The sequence below is a fragment of the Symphalangus syndactylus genome, chromosome 10 (genome assembly GCF_028878055.3).
Source record: "Symphalangus syndactylus isolate Jambi chromosome 10, NHGRI_mSymSyn1-v2.1_pri, whole genome shotgun sequence".
NCBI classification, from domain to species: Eukaryota; Metazoa; Chordata; class Mammalia; order Primates; family Hylobatidae; genus Symphalangus; species Symphalangus syndactylus.
Genome location: NC_072432.2, coordinates 19269637 through 19294825, shown reverse-complemented (window position 1 = coordinate 19294825; position 25189 = coordinate 19269637). Strand labels below are relative to the sequence as shown.

Sequence of the window (25189 nt, the reverse complement as noted above, 5' to 3'; positions counted from 1 at the left end):
CTTACGGTTTAAAGGGACGAGCAGGTAATAAACAAATGCACGACAGTGGACGACTCAGGGTGGTCCAGAAAGTCTCAGAAAGATGAATAAGTGGAGATCAAAGGGCGAGAAGGACCTGGGAGTAGCTTTCTTCCGACAGAGCCTGAGACCTCAAATCAGCTTAGTGTGTTCCAGAAGGTGGAAGCGGGCTGGCCCGGCTGGAGCATCGTTTTGGGTGTCGGGGTGGGTAGAATTGGACGTGGTGGATTGTGGAAAAGGTGAGGGAGTAGAAAGCTTGGAAAGAGAGAGAGAGAATATGAATCATTGCCTCGCAGGCTTTGTAGATTTTTTTCTAAGGGCAATGGAAAATCATTAAAGAATTTCAATGAAGGGACCCCCATGATCTGATTTATGTTCCTAAAAGTTACTAAGGAAAGGGAAGATTACTGTGGCGGTTGTATGCAGAACAGATTGCAGGGGGACAAAGAGACCAAGATAGAAAGCTAACACAGTCATTGGGTGAAAGGTTGATGGTGGCTTGGCCTAGGGTTCTGGCAGTGAAGTTGGAGAGAAGTGGTAGATTTGAGCAGTGTTTTGGAGATGGAACCACAGTACTTGTCAGTGGCCCTGCATGTGAGGGTGAGGGAGCGTGCATAGTTTCTTTTTGGGGGAAGGCGAGGCAGGTTATAGACTTGAACAAGACAGTTTGCTCCTAACCCTCAGGAAGCTTACTGTCCAATAGATTCCCCAGTAGATAGCACAGTGTGTGGCACATGAAGGATCCGTGGAAATGTTTGTTGAATGAATTTTTAAAAGGCGGCCAGGCGCAGTGGCTCACACCTGTAATCCCAGCGCTTTGGGAGGCCAAGGCGGACGGATCACCAGGTCAGGAGATCGAGACCATCCTGGCTAATACGGTGAAACCCCGTCTCTACTAAAAATAGAAAAAATTAGCAGAGCATGGTGGTGGGCGCCTGTAGTCCCAGCTACTCGGGAGGCTGAGGCAGGAGAATGGCGTGAACCGGGGAGGCGGAGCTTGCAGTGAGCCAAGATGGCGCCATTGCACTCCAGCCTGGGTGACAGAGACTCCGTCTCAAAAAAAAAAAAAAAAAGCACCTTTGGGAGTCCAAGGCAGATGGATCACTTGACGTCAGGAGTTCAAGACCAGCCTGGGCACCACGGTGAAACCCTGTCTCTACAGAAAACACAAACATTAGCCAGGTGTGGTAGTGCACGCTTGTAATCCCAGCTACTCGGGAGGCTGGGGCAGGAGAATCGCTGGAGCCTGGGAGGCGGAGGTTGTAGTGAGCCGATAGCACCAATGCACTCCAGCCCCAACGACAGAGCAACATCCTGTCTAAAAAAAGAAAAGAAAGCACCATAATCACTGTAATTAGTTCCTCGACATTGAACTTGCCAAACAGCACATGTAAGTTAAATAAGAGCCTAGAAAAGTTTATACTTTTTTACTTGCAGTTTAAAAAAATCATCTTAAATGAAAAGAGAAGTACATAGAGTGATACAACTTTGTCTTAATTAGCTATGCTGTTGCTCTGTGCTTTGCTGACTAGTATTGAATCAAAATCGTGATTGTCACTAAGGCTGCAACTAAGTAGAATCATACAGTAGCTGTTGTGGATAACGCAGATGTCAGGTGTATTACAGTGAATACAATGAAAGAATAGCCTAATTTAGATCAACCCCAATAATTCGTGTGTGTGTGTGTAATTCTTTAAAAAGACAAGGTCTTGCTCTGTGACCAGGCTGCTCTCAAACTTCTGGCCTAAAGTGATGCGCCCACCTTAGCTTCCCAAAGTGCTGCTATTATAGGCCTTAAGCCACTGTACCCAGCCAAGCCCAATAGTTCTTCCTCATAATTTATCGCATCCACGTAATCTGGTGTGATTTACAAACTGTTCTGCATCTCAATAAGTTTGTGTAACCTTAGTTTAAAGACAAGTAAAAGTGAGCTTCTTACATCCAAGGAGGGAGATGGCATTGGCAGTGTGGAGAGAGGAGGTGAGAAATGGTCAGATTCTGGATGAATTCTGAGGTTAAAGCCCATAGGAGTGGTAGGATTCTGGGTTTGTTGGATGTGTGTTGTGAGAGAAAGAGAAGAATTAAAAGTGACATTTCTAATATTGATTTCACACAGCCAAGGTTCTACATTGCTCATCTGGACACCTGAGCCTCCTTTGAAGTTTCCTGTCACAACTGTCCTCTTGACAGCATGGATGGTAAGGCCTGGCAGTTTTCTGTTTCTCTGTTTCACGGAAAACTAACCTTTTGTCCATGGACTTGTTATTTATTCCACTTGTAAAATCGTGAAAATGCTCCCCAGCCCTCAGGTGTTGTCTTAGTGGTTCTGAAGCAATCTCACATCTCACAGAGGTCACTGAATGTTACTTGCTTTTATCAGATGACATTTCTTCTGGCAACAGTGACTGTCTTTCATAATTACCATAGCTGGTAGGTGTACAGTGGGCCAGGCACTGCTCCAAGACCCTTGTGGAAGTTAACTGATTCAGTCCTCGGGCAAACATATTTTATAGGCAGGAAAACAGGGATGTTTAGTAACTTGTCACAGTTCAAGCTGGCAGAGCAGGGCGTTGAACCAGGCAGTCTGACTTCAGGGTTTACATTTGATAATGAAATCTGTTGAAGCGATTTTAGTCTAGCTCTGACTTAAGTTTTTATTAACATGATCCTTTCCAATTTTGTTCATTTTGCAAGGATGTGTACAAAATGTTTACCTAGAAAATAGATGTTGCACTAATTAGCAATCACCTAAAATGAATGTGCTGGGCGGGGCGCAGTGGCTCACACCCGTGATCTCAACACTTTGGGAGGCCGGGGTGGGAGGATTGGCTTGAGCCCAAGAGTTCAAGACCAGCCTGGGCAATAGAATGAGACCTCATTTCTGTTTTTAAAAAATTGAAGTGATTGTGCTCGTTGTGAAGAGATCTAGTTGCATAATTGAACTCATAATCTGAAACTGGATTTTTTAAAAAAATTCAAACATATTACACTTTGCCCTTTAAAAAAAAAACTTGAAATTCCTCACACTGTGATGCACAGTGGCCCCCCGTTGCCCCGAGAGATGTGTTTCCACACTCCCAGCAGATGCCTGAAACTGAGGATGGTACCAAACCCTGGGCATGCTGTGTTTTTTCCTGTACATACATACCTGTGATAAAGTATAATTTATGAATTAGGCACAGTGAGAGATGAACAACAATAATAAAATGGAACAATTATGACAATATACTGTAATAAAAGTTATGTGAATGTGGTCTCTCTCTAAAGTATCTATTGCACTCTCAAAATATCCATTGTACTGTCCTCAACCACAGTGACCATGGAAAATCAAAACCACAGAAAATAAACCCTCAGAAAAGGGGTTTTTCCTTATGTGAAACTCATTGCCTGATGGTATCATGGTAGTTTCCTGTTTCTTAAAATTGGCAAATTGCCTACAGGGCAGGTTATATAATACAAAGCGTCACTTTTTGCTATGAGATTGACATGAAAATAAGAGGTGAATGGATACATGTTCTCTAAGAAATCATGGTTTCTATCTGGAAACAGTATAGGTCAAGAAAAAAGAAAAGAAATCATAATGTTTAGGCTGGGTGCGGTGGCTCATGCCTGTAATCTCAGGACTTTGGGAGGCCAAGGTGGGTGGATCATCTGAGGTCAGGAGTTCGAGGCCAGCCTGGTTAACATAGTGAAACCCCATTTCTACTAAAACTACAAAAATTAACCTGGTGTGGTGGCATGTGCCTGTAATCCCAGCTACTCAGGAGGCTGAGGCTGGAGGATCGCTTGAATCTGGGAGGCAGAGGTTGCATTGTATGAGATCCCACCACTGCACCTCCAGCCTGGGTGACAGAGTAAGACTCTGTCTCAAAAAAAAAAAAAAAAAAAAGGAAAAAGAAATCATAATGTTTAGTAAGAAAATCTCATTTGATTGGCATTGGTTCACAATTTGGCTGTGTAGAGGAAATCGGAAAGTGTATGGTACTTGGGATATACTGTTGAACAATGTTCCTGCTTATATTTTAGTGGAGGGAGCAAGATAACAAAACAATAAACGGGTAGTTAGTAGATGGGAGACACTGCTATGTCTTTGTATGCTGACAGGAGTGCTTCAGAGGAGAGGGAGAAATTGGGGATACAGGAGCCAGAGAGGTGGTAATTGTAGAATGAAGTCTTTGAGAAGCTGAGAAGTGGGACCCAGTGTAAGAGTGTAAGTGGAAGAATTGGCTGTGAATAGCACTAGATACTTAGTCCTAGGAAGGAAAGCAGAGAAGATACGTTCAGAGTTGGGAGTGAAGGATGAGGAAGTCTGATTGCATCTATTTTTTCTGTAAAATATAAGCCAAGGGCTGGGTGCTGTGGCTCACGCCTGTAATCCCAGCACGTTGAAAGGCCAAGGCAGATGGATCACTTGAGGTCAGGAGTTTGAGACCAGCCTGACCAACATGGAGAAACCCCATCTCTACTAAAAATACAAAATTAGCTGGGCGTGGTGGCACATGCCTGTAATCCCAGCTACTCAGGAGGCTGAGGCAGGAAAATCACTTGAACCCGGGAGGTGGAAGTTGCAGTGAGCCGAGATCACGCCATTGCACTCCAGCCTGGGCAACAAGAGCGAAACTCTGTCTCAAAAAAAAAAAAAAAAAAAAATATATATATGTATAATCAGCTAAGAATGAAGAGTGGGGAGTGGGCATAGGAGGTTTGAAGAGAGACAGTGTGAAGTGGTCAGAGCCTGGGAAAGTGAATGAATTGGGGAAGTGTGGGAATCTTTAAGCAGTGCTGAATGCTTGTTTGTTATGGGTGTGCAAAAATTTAAAGTTAGACTGAGGCAGGGTCTTGTTGATCACGCCTGTAGTCCCAGCACTTTAGGAGGCCAAGGCAGGAGCATCGCTTGAGGCCAGGAGTTCAAGACCAGACTGGGCAACATGGCAAGACCCCATCTCTACAAAAAAATTTTTAATAAGCTGGGCGTGGTGGTGTGCACCTCTAGTCCCTGCTGCTTGGGAGGCTAAGGCAAGAGGATCGCTTGAGCCCAGGAGTTTGAGGCTACAGTAAGCTAAGATCGCGACACTGCACTCCAGCCTGTGTGACCCTGTCTTGAAAAAATAAATAAATAAATAAATAAATAAACAAACAAAAAAGACCAGTCAGCATGGTAGCGAGTCTTTCTCCAGGGCCATTCACCAGCCAGGGAGCTGAGTCTTTAGAAGGCAGTGATGATGGTGTTGAACATGGATCCACAGGGAGGGCATTAGGGGCAGGGGGTGATGGACAGGAAACACATTGTAGGTAGGTTGATGGATTAGACATGTGGATGAAGCTGAAGAGCTGCTGGATGTGAATACTAGAGTGAGTGGGCTGAAAGGATGGGAGGCTGGATCACAGAGGGACGTTCAGAGGTCAGCTGTGCTTTGCTGTGTGATGAGTTGGAGTTACTATGGGAGTGGGTAGCTAAGATGGGGAGTGGATGAGAAACCCGGTGACCAAGATGTTGGCTGGATCATCCTTGTAGAGGTTGAAGTGCCCCGGGAGGGTGATTGCAGTAGAGATGGAGGGGAGGACCAGGGAGCATGTATGATACACACATTATGATCAGCACATGACAGTGCCATGAGGGGTTCTTGATGCCAGCGTCTGGTGTCTTGAACTTCAGAGAGCTGTGATCTGGAAGAAGACTGAATCATTCCAAAGTGACAGGGATAAAGAAGACATCAGGAACCTGAAGTTGATCGACAAGTATTTATTGCATGCCTAATACACGCCAAACACTATTCTAGACATTGCCATGTGAGGTGTGAACAATTAAACGCTTTCCATTCAAGAGGGTTCCAGGGGTAGCCAGATTTCTGTTGTAAGAGCCACTGGGGATCCGGGAGACGTGCTGATAGTAGATTTCACATCCCAGGGGTTTGAGAACAAAGAGGCTGGGAGATTGAGTCAGCACCATACAGAGAAGACATGATTTTTGGTGGTGACTGAGGTAAACGGGTTTGTGAGGCACCATGGGATTATCCCTGGTTCTCTTGTGAAGGGTTCAAAGTGAATGGTATGGGGTCCCCAGGCAGCATTTTCCACCTGTGGCCCCCAGTGGTATGAGCCAGAGCCTCTTTCCAGGGTGTGCCCTCTTTGGCAGATGGGAACAAGAGATGGTTGAGGCCTCTTTGCTTCCTTGCAGGCATGTGACATTCTCTCTTAGAGCACAGGGGGCTGCCTGGCCTCTTCTCTCTTGCACTGTGCAGTCTTGGAGTCTTCGTGGACTGAGCAACTCAAGCTAATCCTCATACAACCTCTGACTCTGAGCATTAGGCCCCGTCAACAGATTCTAGGCCTGAAGTTTGGCTACTGGCTTTTTCCTTCTGGTAAGGGAGTGTAGAGTGGTGGAAAGGACATTGGTTTGCTGATCTGGAGATTCCTTATTAACCCAGCTCCTGCACTGATCTGTTTCTCCATGTGATCCTGAACAAGCCCTCACCCTCTCATACTCTAGCCCCTGAATTTCAGACAAGGAGAGTAGGTCAGATATTCTTAATATTTTTCCATTGAATACCTCTGATTTTGTAAACAAATAGTGCCCAAATAGGGGGGCAAAAAAGAGCAAAGAAAATAGACAAGAAAGAAGAAATCCGATTGGCAAATAAACATAAACAACTCTTAACCTCACCAGTAATCCAAGAAATGCAAATCAAAACAGTGAGATGCGTTTTTAAACCGTCCATCAGATTGACAAAAAAAATTTAAGTGACACATCAGATATTGATGAGGTGGTGGGGAGAAGTGGCCCTTGTGTACAGCTCTAGTGAGAGTGATACGAGAGATAGCAATTATTTAGGGAGATAGTAAGGGCAACAGAGTCCTCAGCAGAATTTCCCTTTTAACAAAAAGCAGCCCCCAAGTAATTTCTAACAAAGGCCAGCCTGAAAAATCAAGCTGCAGACATACAAAAGCAAGCTAGTAATTTGCAGGGTGAATACCTGCAGCTGTGCCAATAGGAAAAGGCTCCCTGGGGGCCAGGCATATTCAACATGGCGGCCCCTTTTCTTTGTCAACCACGTGTACAGTAAAGAAACAGACAACATGGCGCTGGCCAGGTAGAGAACCACCTGTATAATAAAAGACTAGGGTGGGGCAGCTAGGTTTTCCACCCTATGCAAATGGCATACCTAGTCCAGCCAATCTTTTATGTCCTATGTAAATCAGACACTGTGTCCTCAAGCTCATCTACGAAACCCCATGCATTTCTCCATGGAAGCGGCAACCCATTTTTCTGGGACCCCTCTCTGCTGCTGAGAGCCCTTCTTTCTCTTTTGCCTATTAAATCTCTGCACTTAACCTTACTCCTTGTGTGTCAGCGTCCTTGATTTCCTTTGCGTGAGACAACGAACCTCGGGTATTACCCCAGACGAACGATGCCATTTCAAGAGCGCATCCACTTTGAGAACAACTTGGCAGTATCTAGCAAAATTGGAAAACGTGGATACCCAGCAATCCAGCAATTCCATTTCTGATAGATATTCCCAAGAAACACATGTGCAAGAAGACGGATACACGATTACAGCATATTTAGTAGTGGGGAAAAATTAGAAATAGCCCATATTGTCCTTTATTGGAAAATGGATTAATAAGGTGTGATGCAGTCTTATTATAGGATACAATATAGCAACGAAAAGAAATAAACTAGAACTATATGGGGGTTTTTGTTTGTTTTTGAGATGGAGTCTCGCCCTGTCACCCATGCTGGAATGCAGTGGTGTGATCTCGGCTCACTGCAACCTCCACCTCCCAGGTTCCATCAATTCTCCTGCCTTAGCCTCCTGAATAGCTGGGATTACAAGCACAGGCCACCAAGCCCAGCTAATTTTTGTATTATTAGTAGAGACGGGGTTTCACTTTCTTGGCCAGGCTGGTCTTGAGCTCCTGATCTCAGGTGATCCTTCCGCCTTGGCCTCCCCAAGTGCTGGGATTACAGGTGTGAGCCACCGCACCTGGCTAGAACTATATGTTTTGATTTGGGTTAATCTTACAAGCAATGTTGAAAGAACGTGGAATGCAGAGTAATGCAGTGTGGAATATTTATGTAAATATTTTTAAAACCATCTAATATATATTGACTATGACTGCCTATATATTTATGTGGAAGCATAAGAATGGACTGGAATGATGCCTCAAAATTATGAAAGTGATTACAATGGGAAGTGAGGGCAGTGGTCAGGAGTTGGAATAAGATTTGGCATGACAGACTTTATCTGGAAGGTGTTATTTAATGTTAAAGGCAAGAAGCAAACAACAAAATGTTAATGATGACTAATTCTGGGTGATGGGATCTTAGTATTTTTTATATAGTTTGTATTTTTTTAATCTCAAATAATTTAAAGGTCAGGAATTATATATATCTAAAGCCTAAATCTATGTTTGGTGTTTTAAAATTATTCCCTTGTTGGTTGAATTTCATGGAAGTCGGTGTGCGGGAAGCTGTCTCATTGATTGGAGTAGAATGCTTGAGGACATTTGGCCCCGTGGCTGGCCCACTCTACTCACTAAGCAGTATTGGCTCCTTCTTAGCCCAGTGTCCCCTAAGAAGCACCTGGGGACAGGAAAGATGGCAACAAGGAGAGTAAAGACCAGGCAAAATGGTGCATCTGTAGGTTTTTTTTTTTTTAGTTTCAGCTTTCATTTTAGATTCAGGCTTGTTACAGAGGTGTATAGTGTGATGCTGAAGTTTGGAGTATGGTTGAACCCATCACCCAGGTAATGAGCATTGTACCCATTAGGTAGTTTCTCTTACCCCCATGGGGTCATTTAAATTGCCTAAAGTTGAATGTTTGGAATTAGCTGTGCTTATTCTCTGTCCTTTCTCTTTTTTTCCCCTAGAGGAGGAAGACAATCTGTCTCTGCTGACCGCACTGCTGGAAGAAAATGAGTCAGCCTTGGATTGTAATTCAGAAGAAAGTAACTTCTTGACGCAGGAAAATGGCGAGCCCGACTCATTTGATGAGCTCTTTGATGCCGACGGCGATGGTGAATCTTATACAGAAGAGGCTGATGATGGAGAAACAGGAAAGACCAAAGATGAAAAGGAAAATTTGGGCACTCTCTTTGGAGACATGGAGGACTTAACAGATGAAGAAGAAGTTCCTGCATCACAGTCAACTGAAAATAGGGTCCTCCCTGCTCCTGCCGCCAGGCGAGAGAAAACGAATGAAGAGTTGCAAGGTGCCCTAACTACTTGCCTTCCTTATTTCTTTCGGATAAGTTGGATGAAGACCACCAATCTGATAGTTGTCATCAAAATAGCTGCTGATTCAAGGGTAGAGATAAATGACTTTGCAAAAAAAGAAAGAAAATTATATGAGTTGGTAGATGAAATGTTTAAGGCCAGCATTTTAGCACAAACTACAGACTCTATCAGTGTCAGCCAGCTGCACTTGATCCTGTACGGAGTGGCGCTGAAACTTTTCATGTTTCTTATGGAATAGTAGTACTTTGGGATTTATGTGGATGTGGAGCCAGAGACAAGGCTGCAAAGCTGCCCTATATCTATTTGAGCAGAGCATTCCTGAACAGAAGCTTTGACACATGTTCTTTTCTTATTCCTGGCATCTCATACATGTTTAAGCTATAATAAAATTCGATGGTTAGCTGTTTCTTCTAATACAGAAGCCAGCATTTATTATATTAGTTATGATATCCAATTTATGAAGTAAATATAATTTTTTTTTTGAGACAGATTCTTGCTGTGTCACCCAGGCTAGAGTACAGTGGTGCAATCTTGGCTTACTGTAGCCTCCACCCTCCCAGGCTCAAGTGATCTTCCTGCCACAGCCTCCCTAGTAGCTGGGACCATAGGCATGCACCACCGTGCCCAGCTAATTTTTTTTCTCCTTATATTGCCCATGCTGGTCTCGAACTCCTGAGCTCATGCAGTCCTCCTGCCTCAGCCTCCCAAAATGCTGTGATTACAGGCACGAGCCACCATGCCTGGCCTATAATTATTTCTCAGCTCCTAAAAACTTATTAACTGTGGATTTGTATTTGATATCTCTTAATAGTACAGATTTATAACTAGTTTGACTCTTGGGTGCTTCATTACTTTAAATAAAATATGTATTTCTCTAAGGGACCTCTTTGAAGTACAAAAGTTAATCATGAGCTTTGGGTATGTGATTATATTGTGGGTCTCAAGGTATTGGGGCAGGGAGTGGACAACAAAAATATTGCCAGCATTTTTGTCGTGTAGAACATTTTCTCCTGCCTGGTTCTTAAATTAACATATTTTCATTTCCTAGAGGAATTAAGGAATTTGCAAGAGCAAATGAAGTCCTTACAAGAACAGCTAAAAGTAACAACAATTAAACAGACAGCAAGCCCAGCCCGTCTGCAAAAATCCCCTGGTAAGAAGACTGTCATTCTGGCTATCGTGTGCATTTCTTTTATTAGAAATTATCACATTATTTCTGCATCCAACTCCTGTCCAAACAGCCCTTTGAACCTCTTTCTGAATGGGTTTTTACTCACTTATTTTACTTTTGATTAAGTAGAGAAGTCTCCCCGGCCACCTCTTAAGGAGAGGAGAGTTCAGAGAATTCAGGAGTCGACATGCTTTTCTGCGGAGCTTGATGTCCCTGCACTACCAAGAGCCAAGCGGGTGGCCCGGACACCAAAGGCTTCACCTCCAGGTGTGGTACTTGCGGTCTCAGTATCTTGGCACTATTGTATGTATTCATGTGTGTGTGGGTGTTCGTGTGTGTGGGGGTGTCTGTGTCTTTTGGTCTGTCTTATCTCTCCATTGAGGAAGAAAGAAAGTTTCTTGGGAATGGGAGCCACATGATGTATTTTGTGTTCTTCGTCTACATCTCAAAGTGCCTAGAAAATTATTAGGGCCAAGGCATGAGGCAGGAGGATTGCTTGATCCTAGGAGTTTGAGACCAGGCTGGGTAGTATAGCAAGACCCTATCTCTACAGTAATAAAAAAAATTAGCCAGGTGTGGTGCTTGCCTGCAGTCTCAGCTACCTGAGAGGCTGAGGTGGGAGGATCATTTGGGCTCAGGCTAGAGTGAGGCTAGATCATTTGGGTTGGGGCTAGAGTGAGCTGTCATCACACCACTGCACTCCATCCTATTCCACAGAGCAAGACCCTGTCTGAAAAAAGGAAAATCCTTAGGTACAGAGTAGCTATTTACTGAGTACTTAACAGGTTGAATTTTTTTTTTAACTCTGTAGTCTCATAGTTTTACCCGGGTTGTAGTAAGTAAAGCCACCGGTTAGGTTCTCATGCTTTAGGCTTGTGAGGTTATTTCCCTAGAAAATGGTCAAGTTTTATTTGAAGCCAGGTTGTATTAAATCAAAAGTGCTGTTTTTTAGAAAAGACTTCTTTGCCACGAGTAGAGGATAGTATTCAAATACAGTCCTAGTTCAGCACACACATGTATATGCACAAAACAGCAGTGAAAAGGCTTTCTGCCCTATGTATTGCTTTTCTTGTATTGTCGGGAGACCTAAGACAAGATGGTCCTGATAAAACATGGTGGGTTGGAGGACACAGCATTTTATTGGCTGCATGTGTTTGGAAAAGCCCCTTTGAATAGCATGGGTCTGTGCCACAGTCGTAGAGAACTACTGCCGCCTGAGTGTTCATATTAATCTGACAGCAAGTTATATATTCAGATATCCATTCAGGAGTAGCATCCATCCCCTCAGGACTTTTGGCGTTACTAGGGTGTTGCATTAGGTAATGTCCAAAGTTTGGTTTTGAGGGGTGGGGAATGGGCCTGGCCTCTAGGTTCTAAAGTTCTAGGGTCACCCTGGCCCCCAGTGTGAGAGCAGTGATCCAAAGTCCCTTTGAGGGCAAACAACAATCTTATGAAAGAGAGAGTGATATTTTATTAAGGAAAATACCCAAGCATCTGACTTTCAGGAGAATTATCAAACACTTTTAAAATATGAAAAGTAACTCCATCAGGGACATTTAATGAAGCAATAGTGAATAGAATACCAGACCTCGAACTCTCCTTGGCCCCACAAATAAAATCGAATGGAATGAAATGAAACAAGAAAGAAGAAAAGGGGAGCTAGTTTTGGAATTTTTTTTTGTTTTTGAGACAGACTCTCACTCTTGTTACCCAGGTTGGAGTGCAGTGGCATGATCTGGGCTCACTGCAACCTCCACCTCCTGGGTTCAAGTGATTCTCCTGCCTCAGCCTCCCGAGTAGCATGCCCCACCATGCCCAGCTAATGTTGTATTTTTAGTAGAGACAGGGTTTCATCATGATGGCCAGGCTGATCTTGAACTCTTGACCTGAAGTGATCTGCCCACTTCAGCCACCCAAAGTGCTGGGATTACAGGTTCTTAAAGTAGAATTTGAACTGTACACAAATCTCCACTAATTACTCATTCTGGAGGAGGTCTTGTCCTCCCTTTGAGAATCTGCCCCAGTGATCTGTATCTTGATGAATACCTAGTAAACATCATTGCATAGAGAATCAGTATTTTAGAGCGGCACTATCTAGTACAGTAGCCACTAGCCACATGTGGATATTTAAGTTTAAATTAGATTAAATTTAGTTAGAAATGTATTTCCTTAAAAGCACAGGGTCACATTTAAGTGACCAGTGGCCACATGTGTCTGTTAGCTAGCACCCTATTGGACAGCACCAATGTAGAACACTGTTATCATCAGAGAAAGTTCTGTTGGACTGTAAGGCCAAGAAATGGTCTTGTGGGGCATGCTTTGTTCCCAAGATTTGATTATTGCATGTGTTGCTTTAAAAAAGGAAAAATCCTGGCTGGGGGCGGTGGTTCATGCCTGTAATCCCAGCACTTTAGGAGGCTGAGGCAGGCGGATCACCTGAGGTCAGGAGTTCGAGACCAGCCTGACCAACATGGAGAAACCCCATCCCTACTAAAAATACAAAATTAGCTGGGCATGGTGGCGCATGCCTGTAATCCCAGCTACTTGGGAGGCTGAGGCAGGAGAATCGCTTGAACCCGGGAGGCAGAGGTTGCGGTGAGCCGAGATCGCCCCACTGTACTCTGGGCAACAAGAGTGAAACTCCATCTCAAAAAATAAAAAGAAAAAGGAACAGTATGGGCCGTGTACATGTGCAGTGTCTCACGCCTGTAATCCCAGCATTTTGGGAGGCCTAGGCGGGTGGATTGCTTGGGCTCAGGGGTTTGAGACCAGCCTGGGCAACATGGCAAAACCCGTCTCTACAAAAAATACAAAAATTAGCCGAGCATGGTGGCACATACCTGTGGTCCCAGCTACTCAGAAATCGCTTAGACCCAGGAGATGGAGGTTGCAGTGATCCCAGATCACGCCACCACTGCACTTCTGCCTGGGTGACACAGTGAGTCCCTATCTCAAAGGAACGAATCTGTAAAAACAAATTTCCAAATTTCATTCGTGATTATTGGTGTGGTTGCCTTTTCATTAATTGTGTTAACTTTCTAGAGCCCAAAAGCTCATCTTCAAGGATGACAAGTGCACCCTCCCAACCACTCCAGACGATTTCTCGGAACAAACCTAGTGGGATAACTAGAGGTCAAATTGTGGTAACCCCAGGAAGCTCTGGGGAAACGACTCAACCCATCTGTGTGGAAGCCTTCTCCGGCCTGCGGCTCAGGTCAGTAGCTATGCTGTCTATTCATGTGCGCCACTGCATAGCTTTTTGTGCCTCTCGGAGTCTTTTAGAAGTAGTGTGTTTATACATCAGGATCCGCAAAACAGCAGCAGCTCTTGAACGGGACAACACACCGCCAGAAGACTAGCAGTAGCCCTGGGTTTGACTAAGTACAGTTGCATATAAAATGTTTAAGAAAGACTTTTTCTTGTGTATATAATCAACAAAGAATATGTATCTATAAAAAGAAATGGACAAGTGGTAGTATATTTAATCAGAAATTGACAGACGGAAATAGTAGATTTAAAATTTTCTCCATCTCTATTGAGGTGTAATTTAGACTATTTTTAAATACACAGACAGTTTAACCAGGATAATATTTATGCAATTAAGCAATTACTGGATTGCTTTGGCTCTTCTGGGTCTTTTGTGGTTCTGTATAAATTTTAGGATCATTTTTTCTATTTCTATTGATTCTTGTAATTGATGTTAAGAAAAATAGCTATGCTGTTTTTCTTTCTTATAGCCTTTTTAAGGCAAATTTATATCCTTTGCATCTGTTATAGGGATACATTTAAGATAGCCTGTTGTAATAGGAATATATTCCAAGCTCAATTCAATTAAAAGCTATATTCAAATCCTGGACCTTTTTTTTAACTTTAATTTTTTTAATTATCTATACTCTGTATCACTACTCCATTGCATCTCCATCATTACATCTGGATAATCCTAGGGCAGAACAGTAATCCTTACTGTGAGACTGGATTGCTTTTAGCACAGTCCATTTGAGGAACCCATGAAACCCTCTAAAACTCTTAAACCTTGTCAGTCTAAATATCAGCCAACAACTAAAACTGCTAAGCTCTTAAAGTAGATATTATTAGCAGAGGAGAACAAGTGTTGCCAACATACAATAAAAGTGTATTATAAGGCTGGCCGTGGTAGCTCACACCTGCCATCCCAACACTTTGGGAGGCCAAGGCAGGAGGATTGCTTGAAGTCAGGAGCTCTAGACTAGCCGGGGTAACATAGTGAGACCTCATCTCTACAAAAAGTAAATTAGCTGGACACAGTGGTGTGCACCTGTAGTCCTAGCTACTTGGGGGTGCTGAGGCAGGAAGTTCGCTTGAGCCCAGGAGTTCAAGACTGCAGTGAGCTATGATCATACCACTGCACTCCAGCCTGGGCAACAAAGCAAGACCTTGTTTCCACAAACAAAAAAGAAGTGTCTTGTAAAGACTTGGTATTCTCCAAAACTGAAGAATGTATTTATATCTTAATTACATCTGAGAGGAGTCTAAGAAATAGAATACAGCAGTAGAAGCTGTGGTTCTCACTGAGGGGCTGCAGGCTTCCTTCTCAAGGTAGAGAATTGCCCCCACCTGAGGTGCTACTGCCTGCCCCAGCCATGGCCCACTTGAAGCTCCCTATGGGTAATGAACCATGTTGCTGCTGGTGGGCATTTATTGCACATGTGAATCAGAATTGAGACAGAAGATACTTAAACTACTCAGCAAAAGCTTCTGAGTGGCTTTTAAATTTAAGGGAGTACAGAATTGTTTGAGTCTCTTTGTCATTGTTATACGTGAACCTCAGGCCCTAAAAATACTCTAAAGGACATATTCATAGAAATTCCCCGACACAGGTCGAGGGTCCCTTATCCAAAATGCTTGGGACCAGAACTGTTTTGGATTTTGGATTCTGGAATATTTACATTAAACAGACTTGCTGGTTAAGCATCCCAAATCTGAAAATCCAAAATCTGAAATGCTGCAGTATTTCCTTTGAGTGTCATGTTTGTGCTCAGAAAGTTTTAGATTTTGGGGCTTTTTTTTTTTTTTTAATCTATTAACTCATTGTTACGGAAAAAACCCTGGGCTGTGTAGAAGAACCTTTAGCTGGGCATGGTGGCTCATACCTGTAATCCCAGCACTTAGGGAGGCTGAGGGGGGGCAGATTGCTTGAGCTCAGGAGTTTGAGACCAGCCTGGACAACAGGGCAAAACCCCATCTCTACAGAAACAAAATTTAGCCCGCTGTGGTGACATGCGCCTCTAGTTCCAGCTGCTTGGGAGGCTGAGTGGGGAGGTCAAGGCTGCCGTGGGCCAAGATTGTTCCACTGCGCTCCATCCTGGACAATAGAGCAAGACCCTATCTCAAAAAAAAAAAAGTTTCCTCAAAACTGGGAAGGATCCAAAAGCCAAAGAATGACTCGGACTTATATGTAAGGCACTCCTGGATGGCAGCAAGATTGTTTGGGAGATCTGCTTATTTGTCTATTTTTGCTTTGGTTACCTGTGCTTTCATGTTACTACTCAGAAAATCTTAGCCAAGACCAAGACCAATGTCCTAGAGAGTTTCCCCAATGTTTTCTTTTAGTAATCTCATAGTTTTGGGTCTTAGATTTACGTCTTTAATCTTTTTTTTGAGACAGTCTTGCACTGTCGCCCTGGCTGGAGTACAGTGTCGCGATCTCAGCTCACTGCAACCTCTGCCTCCCGAGTTCAAGTGATTCTCTTGCCTCAGCCTCCCGAGTAGCTCAGACTACAAGCACGCACCACAATGCCTGGCTAATTTTTGTATTTTTGGTAGAAACCGCCATGCTGGCCAGGCTGGTCTCAAACTCCTGACCTCAGGTGATCCACCTGCCTTGGCCTTCCAAAGTGCTGGGATTACAGGCGTGAGCCACCGTGCCCAGCCTCTTGAATACATTTTGATTTGATTTTTGTATATGGCAAGAGATAGGGGTCTAGTTTCATTCTCCTGCATATGGATATCCAGTTTTCCCTACACCATTTGTTGAAGATACTGTCCTTTCCCCAGTGTATGTTCTTTGCACCTTTGTTGAAAATGAGTTCATTGCAGATTTATGGATTCGTTTCTGGGTTCTCTATGCCAGTACCATGCTGTTTTGGTTACTATAGCTTTCATATAATTTGAAGTCAGGTAATGTGATTCCACCAGTTTTGTTCTTTTTGCTCGGGATTGCTTTGGCTATGTTGGGTCTTTTGTGGTTCCATATACCTTTAGGATTGTTTTTTCTATTTCTGTGAAGACTGTCATTGGTGCTTTGATGGGGATTGCATTGACGCTCTAGATTGCTTTGGATAGTATGGACAGTTGAACAACATTGATTCTTTCAATCCATGAACATGGGCTATTTTTCCATATTTGGTATCCTCTTTAATTTCTTGCATCAATGTTTTTTAGTTTTTATTGTAGAGATCTTTCACTTCTTTAGTTAAGTGTATTCCTAGGTGTTTTCTTTGGAGCAGTTGTAAATGGTATTACTTTCTTGATTTTTCAGATTGTTCGTTGTTGGCATCTAGAAATGCTACTGATTTTTGAATACTGATTTTGTATCCTGCAACTTTATTGAATTTGTTTATCGGTGCTAACAGTTTTTTGGTGGAGTCTTTAGGTTTTTCCAAATATAATATCATATCATCTGCAAACAGGGATAATTTGACTTTTTCTTTTCCAATTTGGATGCCCTTTATTTCTTTCTCATCTGATTGCTCTAGCTAGGACTCCCCTAAGCTGTTTGCCTACTGTGTATGTGTGATGAGGCTCTTTTCTTGGTGTGTTCCCATATATGCTCCAGAATGGTTGGGTTCTTAGGGACATCTGCTTCTCGGCTGGGCACCATGGCTGTGGCCCCCTACCCGGCCTTCGGGGTTCAGGCAGCTAACATACACCCTTAAGTAACTTGGGGTGGGGGGAAACCTATCACACTACAATCACAGAAATCAGACAAAGGAAAGAATTTTCCCACCGAAGTCAATGTTTTGCTTCCTGAATATTCGTCATTGTTCAAACTTAGCTCTGGGACTTTCTGTTCCAGAAGACTCATTAAATAGTGAAGAAGCATGTTTTTCTGTGAGTGTCTTTTCTCGTCTGCAAATATATAATGCGATCAAAGATGGAACAAATGTTAATAACCCTGAGAGTTTTTTGACCCAGTCATTAGGAATAAGAATATATTAATTGAAGCTACATTCAGAAGCCTTTATTGTATGTCAAAATGTTGTCTTTAAAAAAAATTCAATTAGAATAGTAGAACCTGTGAAATTCTTGCATAATCGATGAAATTTGTGTCTTTATGAATATTAATTCGTGGTTTTGTAATAAAGTAAAAAAGGATTGTTTGCAGAAGAATATTAAAATTTGCATAGTTTAAGAGCTTAAAGGATTTGTGATCTTTCTTGTATTCTATATAAGCTCTAGATCTAAATCCAAAGAAAGGCAAACCTAGCTTTAAAAATTATCTTAGGCCGGGCGCGGTGGCTCACGCCTGTAATCCCAGCACTTTGGGAGGCCGAGGCAGGTGGATCACGAGGTCAGGAGATCGAGACCATCTTGGCTAACATGGTGAAACCCCATTTCTACTAAAAATACAAAAAATTAGCCGGGCGCGGAGGCGGGTGCCTGTAGTCCCAGCTACTTGGGAGGCTGAGGCAGGAGAATGGCGTGAACCTGGGAGGTGGAGGTTGCAGTGAGCTGAGATTGCGCCACTGCACTCCAGCCTGGGCAACAGAGCGAGACTCTGTCTCAAAAAAAAAAAAAAAAAAAAGATCTTAGAGGCCAGGTGCAGTGGTTCACACCTGTAATCCCCACACTTTGGGAGGCCGAGGCGAGCAGATCGCTTGAGGCCAGGAGTTTGAGACCAGCCTGGCCAACATGGCAAAACCCCATCTCTACTAAAAATACAAACATTAGCACATGATGGCACGTGCCTGTAGTCCCAGCTACTCAGGAGGCTGAGGCAGGAGAATCAGTTGAACCCGGGAGGTGGAGACTGCAGTGAGCCGAAATTGCGCCACTGCACTCCAGCCTGGGCAACAGACTGAGACTCCATCTTTAAAAAAAAAAAAGAAAGAAAGAAAGAATTATTTATTTATTTCCTATAAAAATGGATGCCTTGGTCATACTATATAACTAAGCTTCCCAAGAACAGGTACTGTAGAGGTTTCTGACCATCACACTCCCTTACCACCTGCTAAGGTGCCAGGTAATTTTTTATTAGAATCATAATTACTAATCGCTGGTTTCTTAACCCAGGCGGCCTCGAGTATCCTCCACAGAAATGAACAAGAAAATGACCGGCCGAAAACTGATCAGACTGTCTCAGATCAAGGAAAAGATGGCCAGAGAGAAGCTGGAAGAAATAGACTGGGTGACATTTGGGGTTATATTGAAGAAGGTTACGCCACAGAGTGTGAATAGTGTGAGCCATTGTATTGGTTTCTTAGCTGTTTTACTATAAACTAACAGTGGGAATTCGATGTCCTGAATTTGTTAACTGGAACCCGTTGGTGTTTCATTTAGAAATAAGTATAGTGAGTTCCAGAATCGCCACACATCACTGAGTTGGTATCCAGCGGGTATAAGCAAAGGATGCCCTGTTTAAATAAGACCTGGTGGTACAGGTTTCTTGGGCTTTCCATTGTCCAAATCATCCTTACTGCATTTCACTTGTCACTTTTTTTGGTGACACATATAGTTGTCCCCGTGACACTGTGGTCTCTTCCATGGAGGAGAGGCGCAAGTACCCAAACAGGCTGAGTTCACAGATTGTTTCGAGGTCCCTTTAGATGTAAGATACCAACCACAGAAGTGCTGAAATTGCTGGCCTGTGTCAGTGCCTTATGATATATTTAATTTGATGGTTATTACCAAAGATCTAACAAGTTTCAAAATCACTTTTGACTGAGTCATAAATGGGAAAGTTATTCTGTGACCTGGCAACTCAGATAGCCTGGCTTCTAAGCCTTGTGCCTTTAACGAGCGATGTTACCTTAGGTTGGCTGTTAATCTTTCCTTACCGGCTTCCATTTCCTTATTTATAAAATGAAGGAACTGACTTTGATTAGATTGAAAATCTCTCCTATCTCTAAAATACTATGATTGATCATGCTCAATCATGATGTTATTCTCTAATTTAGATCTTGGCCAACCTTTGGTTTTTTGTTAGAGCTGACATGGAGTTGAATTTTAAGAGAACCCGGTCCTAAGCCATTATCCTCAGCAAACTAATGGAGGAACAGAAAACCAAACACTGCATGTTCTCACTTATAAGTGGGAGCTAAATAAATGAGATCACATGGACACAAGGAGGGGAACAACACACACTGGGGCCTGTTGGGGGAGGGCAGGGAGCGGGAGAGCATTAGGGAAAAGAGCTAATGCATGGCAGGCTTCATACCTACGTGATGGGTTCATAGGTGCAACAAACCACTGTGACACACATTTACCTATGTAACAAACCTGCACATCCTGCACATGTACCCCGGAACTTAAAAAATTTAAAAAAAAATTAAAGATTACCCAGTCCTACACTAGCCCTATTACTGTTGAGGTAAATGTGGACAGGTCTGGTTTTCCTTTGATCAAATTCTTAGTTACTTCATAAGTGGCTGTAATGACATGATAATAATAGACACAAGAATTTATCTGAACTCCTCCAAGACAGGCACTGCACAAATCCATGGAAGATGGATGCCAGCTCAGAGTCCGGGCAGTAGATTCCATGCTGTAACCCATAACCATACCCAGCCCGGGATGCCTCTATGAGATAGTGCAAGTCAAGATTATTCACAGTATTCTGGTTTTAAAAACAACTGTAAAAGTGGAGGTTTTTCACATTATAATCAGTCAGCATTTTGAGCTGTATTTCTTCAGATACTTAATCATACTTCTGAAATGTTAAGGTTAAACTCAACCAGTTTTCTTGAAATGATGCTTTGGTAAGCTAAGCAAAGATTTAATAGCCTAGAAAGGAAACTTCTTTATTCATATTAATAATAGACTTAGGCCAGGCTTGGTGGCTCACGTCTGTAACCCCAACGCTTTGAGAGGATGGGGTGGGAGGATCACTTGAGCCCAGGAATTCATGACCAGCCTGGGCAACATAGTGAGACCTTATCTCTATGAAAAGAAAAAAAAAATTAGCTGGGGCTGGTAGCACATGCCTGTAGTCTCAGCTGCTTGGGAGGCTGAGGGTGGAGGATTCTTTGAGCCCAGGAGTTGGAGTGAGCAATGGGACGTGATTGCACCATTGCACTCCAGCCTGGGTGACAGAGCAAGACTCTGTCTCTAAAAATAATAATCATCATATAATTAACCAATGATATGAAATAGATTTACTCATTTACCTAATATTGATTCATATCAGTAAGTTATTAAATGGTAGTGTCATACCTTCCACTGTCCTTTTAATGATGTGCGTGTCTCTGTGTCATTAGAAAGGCAGTGCTATCCCACTCCCTCTGCTTAGACCCGAGTTAATTAGAGACTCTGCTAACAAGTTTGCCACTGGCTTGCTTTATTTCACCTTCATCTCTAAAATGAGAAGGGTAATAGAATGCAAAAGCCTAGAGAATGGGTTAATTTAAAGTCATCACACATGTTGATGATACATATTTGAATAATAACAAAAAAACTTGGATTTAATGGATTATAGGCATATAGTTTTCCATAGTAAAACTCTTGAACCATAAATGGGGACAGGATAACCTACAGTTCAAAATTATAAAAAATAAAAATAACTATTTGTTCCAGGGAAAAACCTTCAGCATCTGGAAACTGAATGATCTTCGTGACCTGACACAATGTGTGTCCTTGTTCTTATTTGGAGAAGTTCACAAAGCACTCTGGAAGACGGAGCAGGGGACTGTCGTAGGGATCCTCAATGCCAACCCCATGAAGCCCAAGGATGGTTCAGAGGAGGTAAGAACCTGTTTCTGGGATTTGATTGATGATTGTCTTTACAAGTTAACTGAGTTTTATCAAAGACGTTTGAGGCTGCACACAGTGGCTCACACCTGTAATGCTAACACTTTGGGGAGGCCAAAGCAGGAGGATCACTTGAGCCCAGGAGTTCAAGACCAGCCTGGGCAACATAGTGAGACCCCCATCTCTACAAAAAATGTAAAAATTGGCTGTGAGTAGGGGTGCACAACCGTAGTTCCATCTATTCAGGAGGCTGCAGTGGGAAGTTGAGGCTGTAGTGAGCCCTGATTGTGCCACTGCACTCCAACCTAGGTAACAAAGTAAGACCCCCATCTCAAAAAAAAAGACAAGAAAAGAAAAAAGTTTGTATTAGTCTGCCTCCAGAAAGTAAGTCATGCTTTTATGTGCTTGTGTCTCCGTGAATCTGGCTTTTCATTTTTTGTTCATTCATTACCCATCAGTATTCTGAATTTCCACCTATTCAAAAGTGTTTTGTAACAACTACTTTTATTCCATCTTTTCAAATTAGTTACAACGTTCCTTGAGTTTTTTGAACTATTGTACTCAGATTTCCTTAGATTCATACCTTCTTTTTTTTTTTTTTTGAGAGTGAGTCTTGCTCTGTTGCCCAGGCTGGAGTACAGTGATGTGTTCTTGACTCATTGCAAACTCCGTCTCCTGGCCCTAAGTGATACTTCCACTTCTGCCTCCTGAGTAGCTGGAACTACAGGTGCATGCCACCATGCTCTGCTAATTTTTGTGGGTTTTTGTGTGTGTATGTGACGGAGTTTCGCTCTTGTTGCCTAGGCTGGAGTGCAATGGTGCGACCTTGACTCACTTCAACCTATACTTCCCAGGTTCAAGTGGTTCTCCTGCCTCAGCCTCAGCAGCTGGGATTACAGGCATGCGCCACCATACCTAGCTAATTTTTTTGCATTTTTATTAGAGACGAGGTTTCACCATGTTGGCCAGGCTGGTTTCGAACTCCTGACCTCAGGTGATCCACCTGTCTCAGCCTCTTAAAGTGCTGGGATTACAGCCATGAGCCACCACGCCCAGCCTATTTTTGTGTTTTTTGTAGAGACAGGGTTTCACTGTGTTGCCCAGGTTTGTCTCGAACCCCTAGGCTCAAGTGATCTACCTGCCTTGACCTCCCAAAGTGCTAGGATTACAAGCGTGAGCCACCGTGCCCAGCACGATTCCTTACATAAATTTTTATGGTGGCATCAAGAAAGCAGTGTTTTATAGTTGAGGGAATTTTGCTCCTTTGACTATGACAACCATAGCTGCGGTTTAAAATCAAAGTGAATTTTCATCTTCTCAAATACTAGAGTTTTGGCACTACTGCTTCTCTCGGAAATCGTAAACCTAGACACAGTGAATAGGAACTGGCAGTTTCTCTGCTCTGACCCAGCGCGGAGCTTTACTCTGTTGTAGTCAGAGAAGTGTGAAGTGGCATACCGTGGAAGGTGCCAGTTTCTCGGAGAGGAATACCATGCACTGTTTAACCAGTCCCGTGGGAGGGCTCTAAACACCTTGCCAATTTCTACTATTTCTAGATCTGGTAGGTTCCCAGGTCTGGCTGGAAGCTTTGTACAAACCCAGCTGCCAGTGGTTCAGCATAAACCAAGCTACCCGCAGCTTTGCACAAGCCTGCCTGCAGGAGTATGCATCTGGGAGACAAAACACTTACACAAGTTGGGCAAAGCACCTTAGGCAGCGAGAGTCCACAGAAGCCTAGGATCCGAGTTGAGCCAGTGCACCAAGGCTCAGGAAAGGCACTCCAGGCAGGCAGAGTCCTGTCTGCTCATGGCTCTCTTCACCATGCAGCGGAGGGATTATGAAAGCACCCTGATCTGGGTTTTATAACCTGGAGGCCACTTGGCTTATTGAGCTCAAGTGTTGTAAGAGATCTTGTCCTGGGAGGGGTGAGGACAAAGCCCGAGCTATTCGGGACAGTCCCTCTTGGTACAATCTCTCCAATAAGAGAATTGCAAACAAGAAGGGAGAGAGCTGAGTTCAGCAAGGCCCTTCAGGGACTTGTCTCCCTCCAGTCATCTCCATTCAAGGCAAGAAGTGAGGAGTAAGGGGGAGCCAGCCTCCTAACTCATTTTATCAGGAAAGCAGGAGCTTCCCTGCCAATTCCTGTTTATGTCTGAGCATCTAGAACTTATCACATAACCAATGCTAACTCTAAGGAGTGCTGGGAAAACAGGGAACAGGATCTATTACTTGAGGCTGAGAACTCGGCCAGCCCAGACAAAATCAGGATTCCAATCTCAAAGATGAAGGAAAGGATGGAAAATGGGAAGAGAACTGAAGGTGCCTTCGGCACCCCTGTTCCTAAAACAGTCATAGAGCACTGGCTTCGAATTCCTTTAGACTAGTAAAACCTCTCTCCTTTTGAGACGGCCTTACTCTGTTGCCCAGGCTGGAGTGCAGTGGTGTGATCACAGCTCACTTCAGCCTGGACTTCCCAGGCTCCAGTGATCCTCCCACTTCAGCCCCCCAAGTAACTGGGGCTACACGCACACACTACCATGCCTGGCTAATTGTTGTGTTTTTTTCGTAGAGACAGGGTTTTGCCACATTGCCTAGGCTAGTCAAACTCTTGGCCCCAAGCGATCCACCTGCCTCAGCCTCCCAGAGTGCTAGAATTATAGGTGTGAGCCACTGCGCCTGGCAATAACCTTCTTAAATCAGCACCAACCATTCTTTTTTGTATTCCTGCTAATAAAAGGCCATAATTTTGTCCACCTTTAACTCCTGCCCCACCTCTTCTTACAGGTGTGTTTATCTATCGATCATCCTCAGAAAGTCTTAATTATGGGTGAAGCTCTTGACCTGGGAACCTGTAAAGCTAAGAAGAAGAATGGAGAGCCGTGCACGCAGACTGTGAATTTGGTTAGTTTCAGCCTTGTTAGGATGGTTTCTGCTAAAGAAAAGAACAGTTAGGAATAAACTGTAGGTGCTTTAGCTGCGATGACCAATTTGGAACTGGGTTTCCCACTTAAAGGAAGAGTCAAAATGAGAAAATTTAATGTGTAGTTAATAATTGCCAGTTTAAAAAAGTGAGGGCAGGGGAAAGGTGGGGGGATTTAACCTCTTAGGAAAGTGATCTTTTATCTGACCAAGAGGTTTAAGACAGAATTTTTGTTTGCCTTTAATTCTTGTAATTCCACGGAGCAAACGTGATGAAATACAAAGAAAATTGTATTTTAGCCTATATTTTAACTCCATTATACCTTTTCTTAGGGCTTTTTAAAAAATAATAGCTTCGTTTAGGTATAATTCACATACCATGCAATTCACTCTTTTAAAGTAAGCAATTCAGGCCAGGTGCGGTGGCTCACTCTTGTAATCTCAATACTTTGGGAGGTCGAGGCGGACAGATCATCTGAGGTCACGAGTTTGAGACTAGCCTGGCCACCGTGGTGAAACCTCATCTCTACTGAAAATACAAAAATTAGCCGGGCATGGTGGTGGGCGCCTGTAGTCCCAGCTACTCAGGAGGCTGAGGCAAGAGAATCACTTGAACCCAGGAGGCAGAGGTTTCAGTGAGCCGAGATCGCACTATTATACTCCAGCCTGGGCGAAAGAGTGAGATTCTGTCTCCAAAAAAGAATATAAATAAATACAGCCAACAATTCAGTAATTTCTAGTACATTCACAGAGTTGTGCAGCCATCACCACTGTGTAATTTCAGAATCCTTTCATTGCCCCAGAAAGAAACCCAGTACCCACTAGCAATCACTCCCCAGTCTCCTCTCCCCCATCGCCTGGTGAACACTAACCTACTTTCTGTCTCTATGGATTTGCCT

The 25189-nt window shown here is 43.4% G+C and overlaps 1 protein-coding gene across 4 annotated transcripts in view; it reads left to right on the top strand.

Annotated features, from left to right (window-relative positions):
• Positions 1 to 25189, top strand: part of MCM10 (minichromosome maintenance 10 replication initiation factor) — a 49097-nt gene that overhangs the window by 508 nt on the left and 23400 nt on the right. Inside the window, exons 2-9 of one of the 4 annotated variants that reach the window (XM_055296605.2) lie at positions 2135 to 2216; positions 8890 to 9231; positions 10305 to 10409; positions 10557 to 10694; positions 13470 to 13641; positions 18699 to 18864; positions 21198 to 21365; positions 24156 to 24272. In XM_055296605.2, the coding sequence (XP_055152580.1) occupies positions 2210 to 2216; positions 8890 to 9231; positions 10305 to 10409; positions 10557 to 10694; positions 13470 to 13641; positions 18699 to 18864; positions 21198 to 21365; positions 24156 to 24272 (1215 nt within the window). In that variant the 5' untranslated portion in view covers positions 2135 to 2209. Of the gene's footprint in view, positions 1 to 2134; positions 2217 to 8889; positions 9232 to 10304; positions 10410 to 10553; positions 10695 to 13469; positions 13642 to 18698; positions 18865 to 21197; positions 21366 to 24155; positions 24273 to 25189 lie in introns of all 4 variants that reach the window. The other 3 variants (XM_055296604.2, XM_063610100.1, XM_063610099.1) reach the window with 3 other exon arrangements.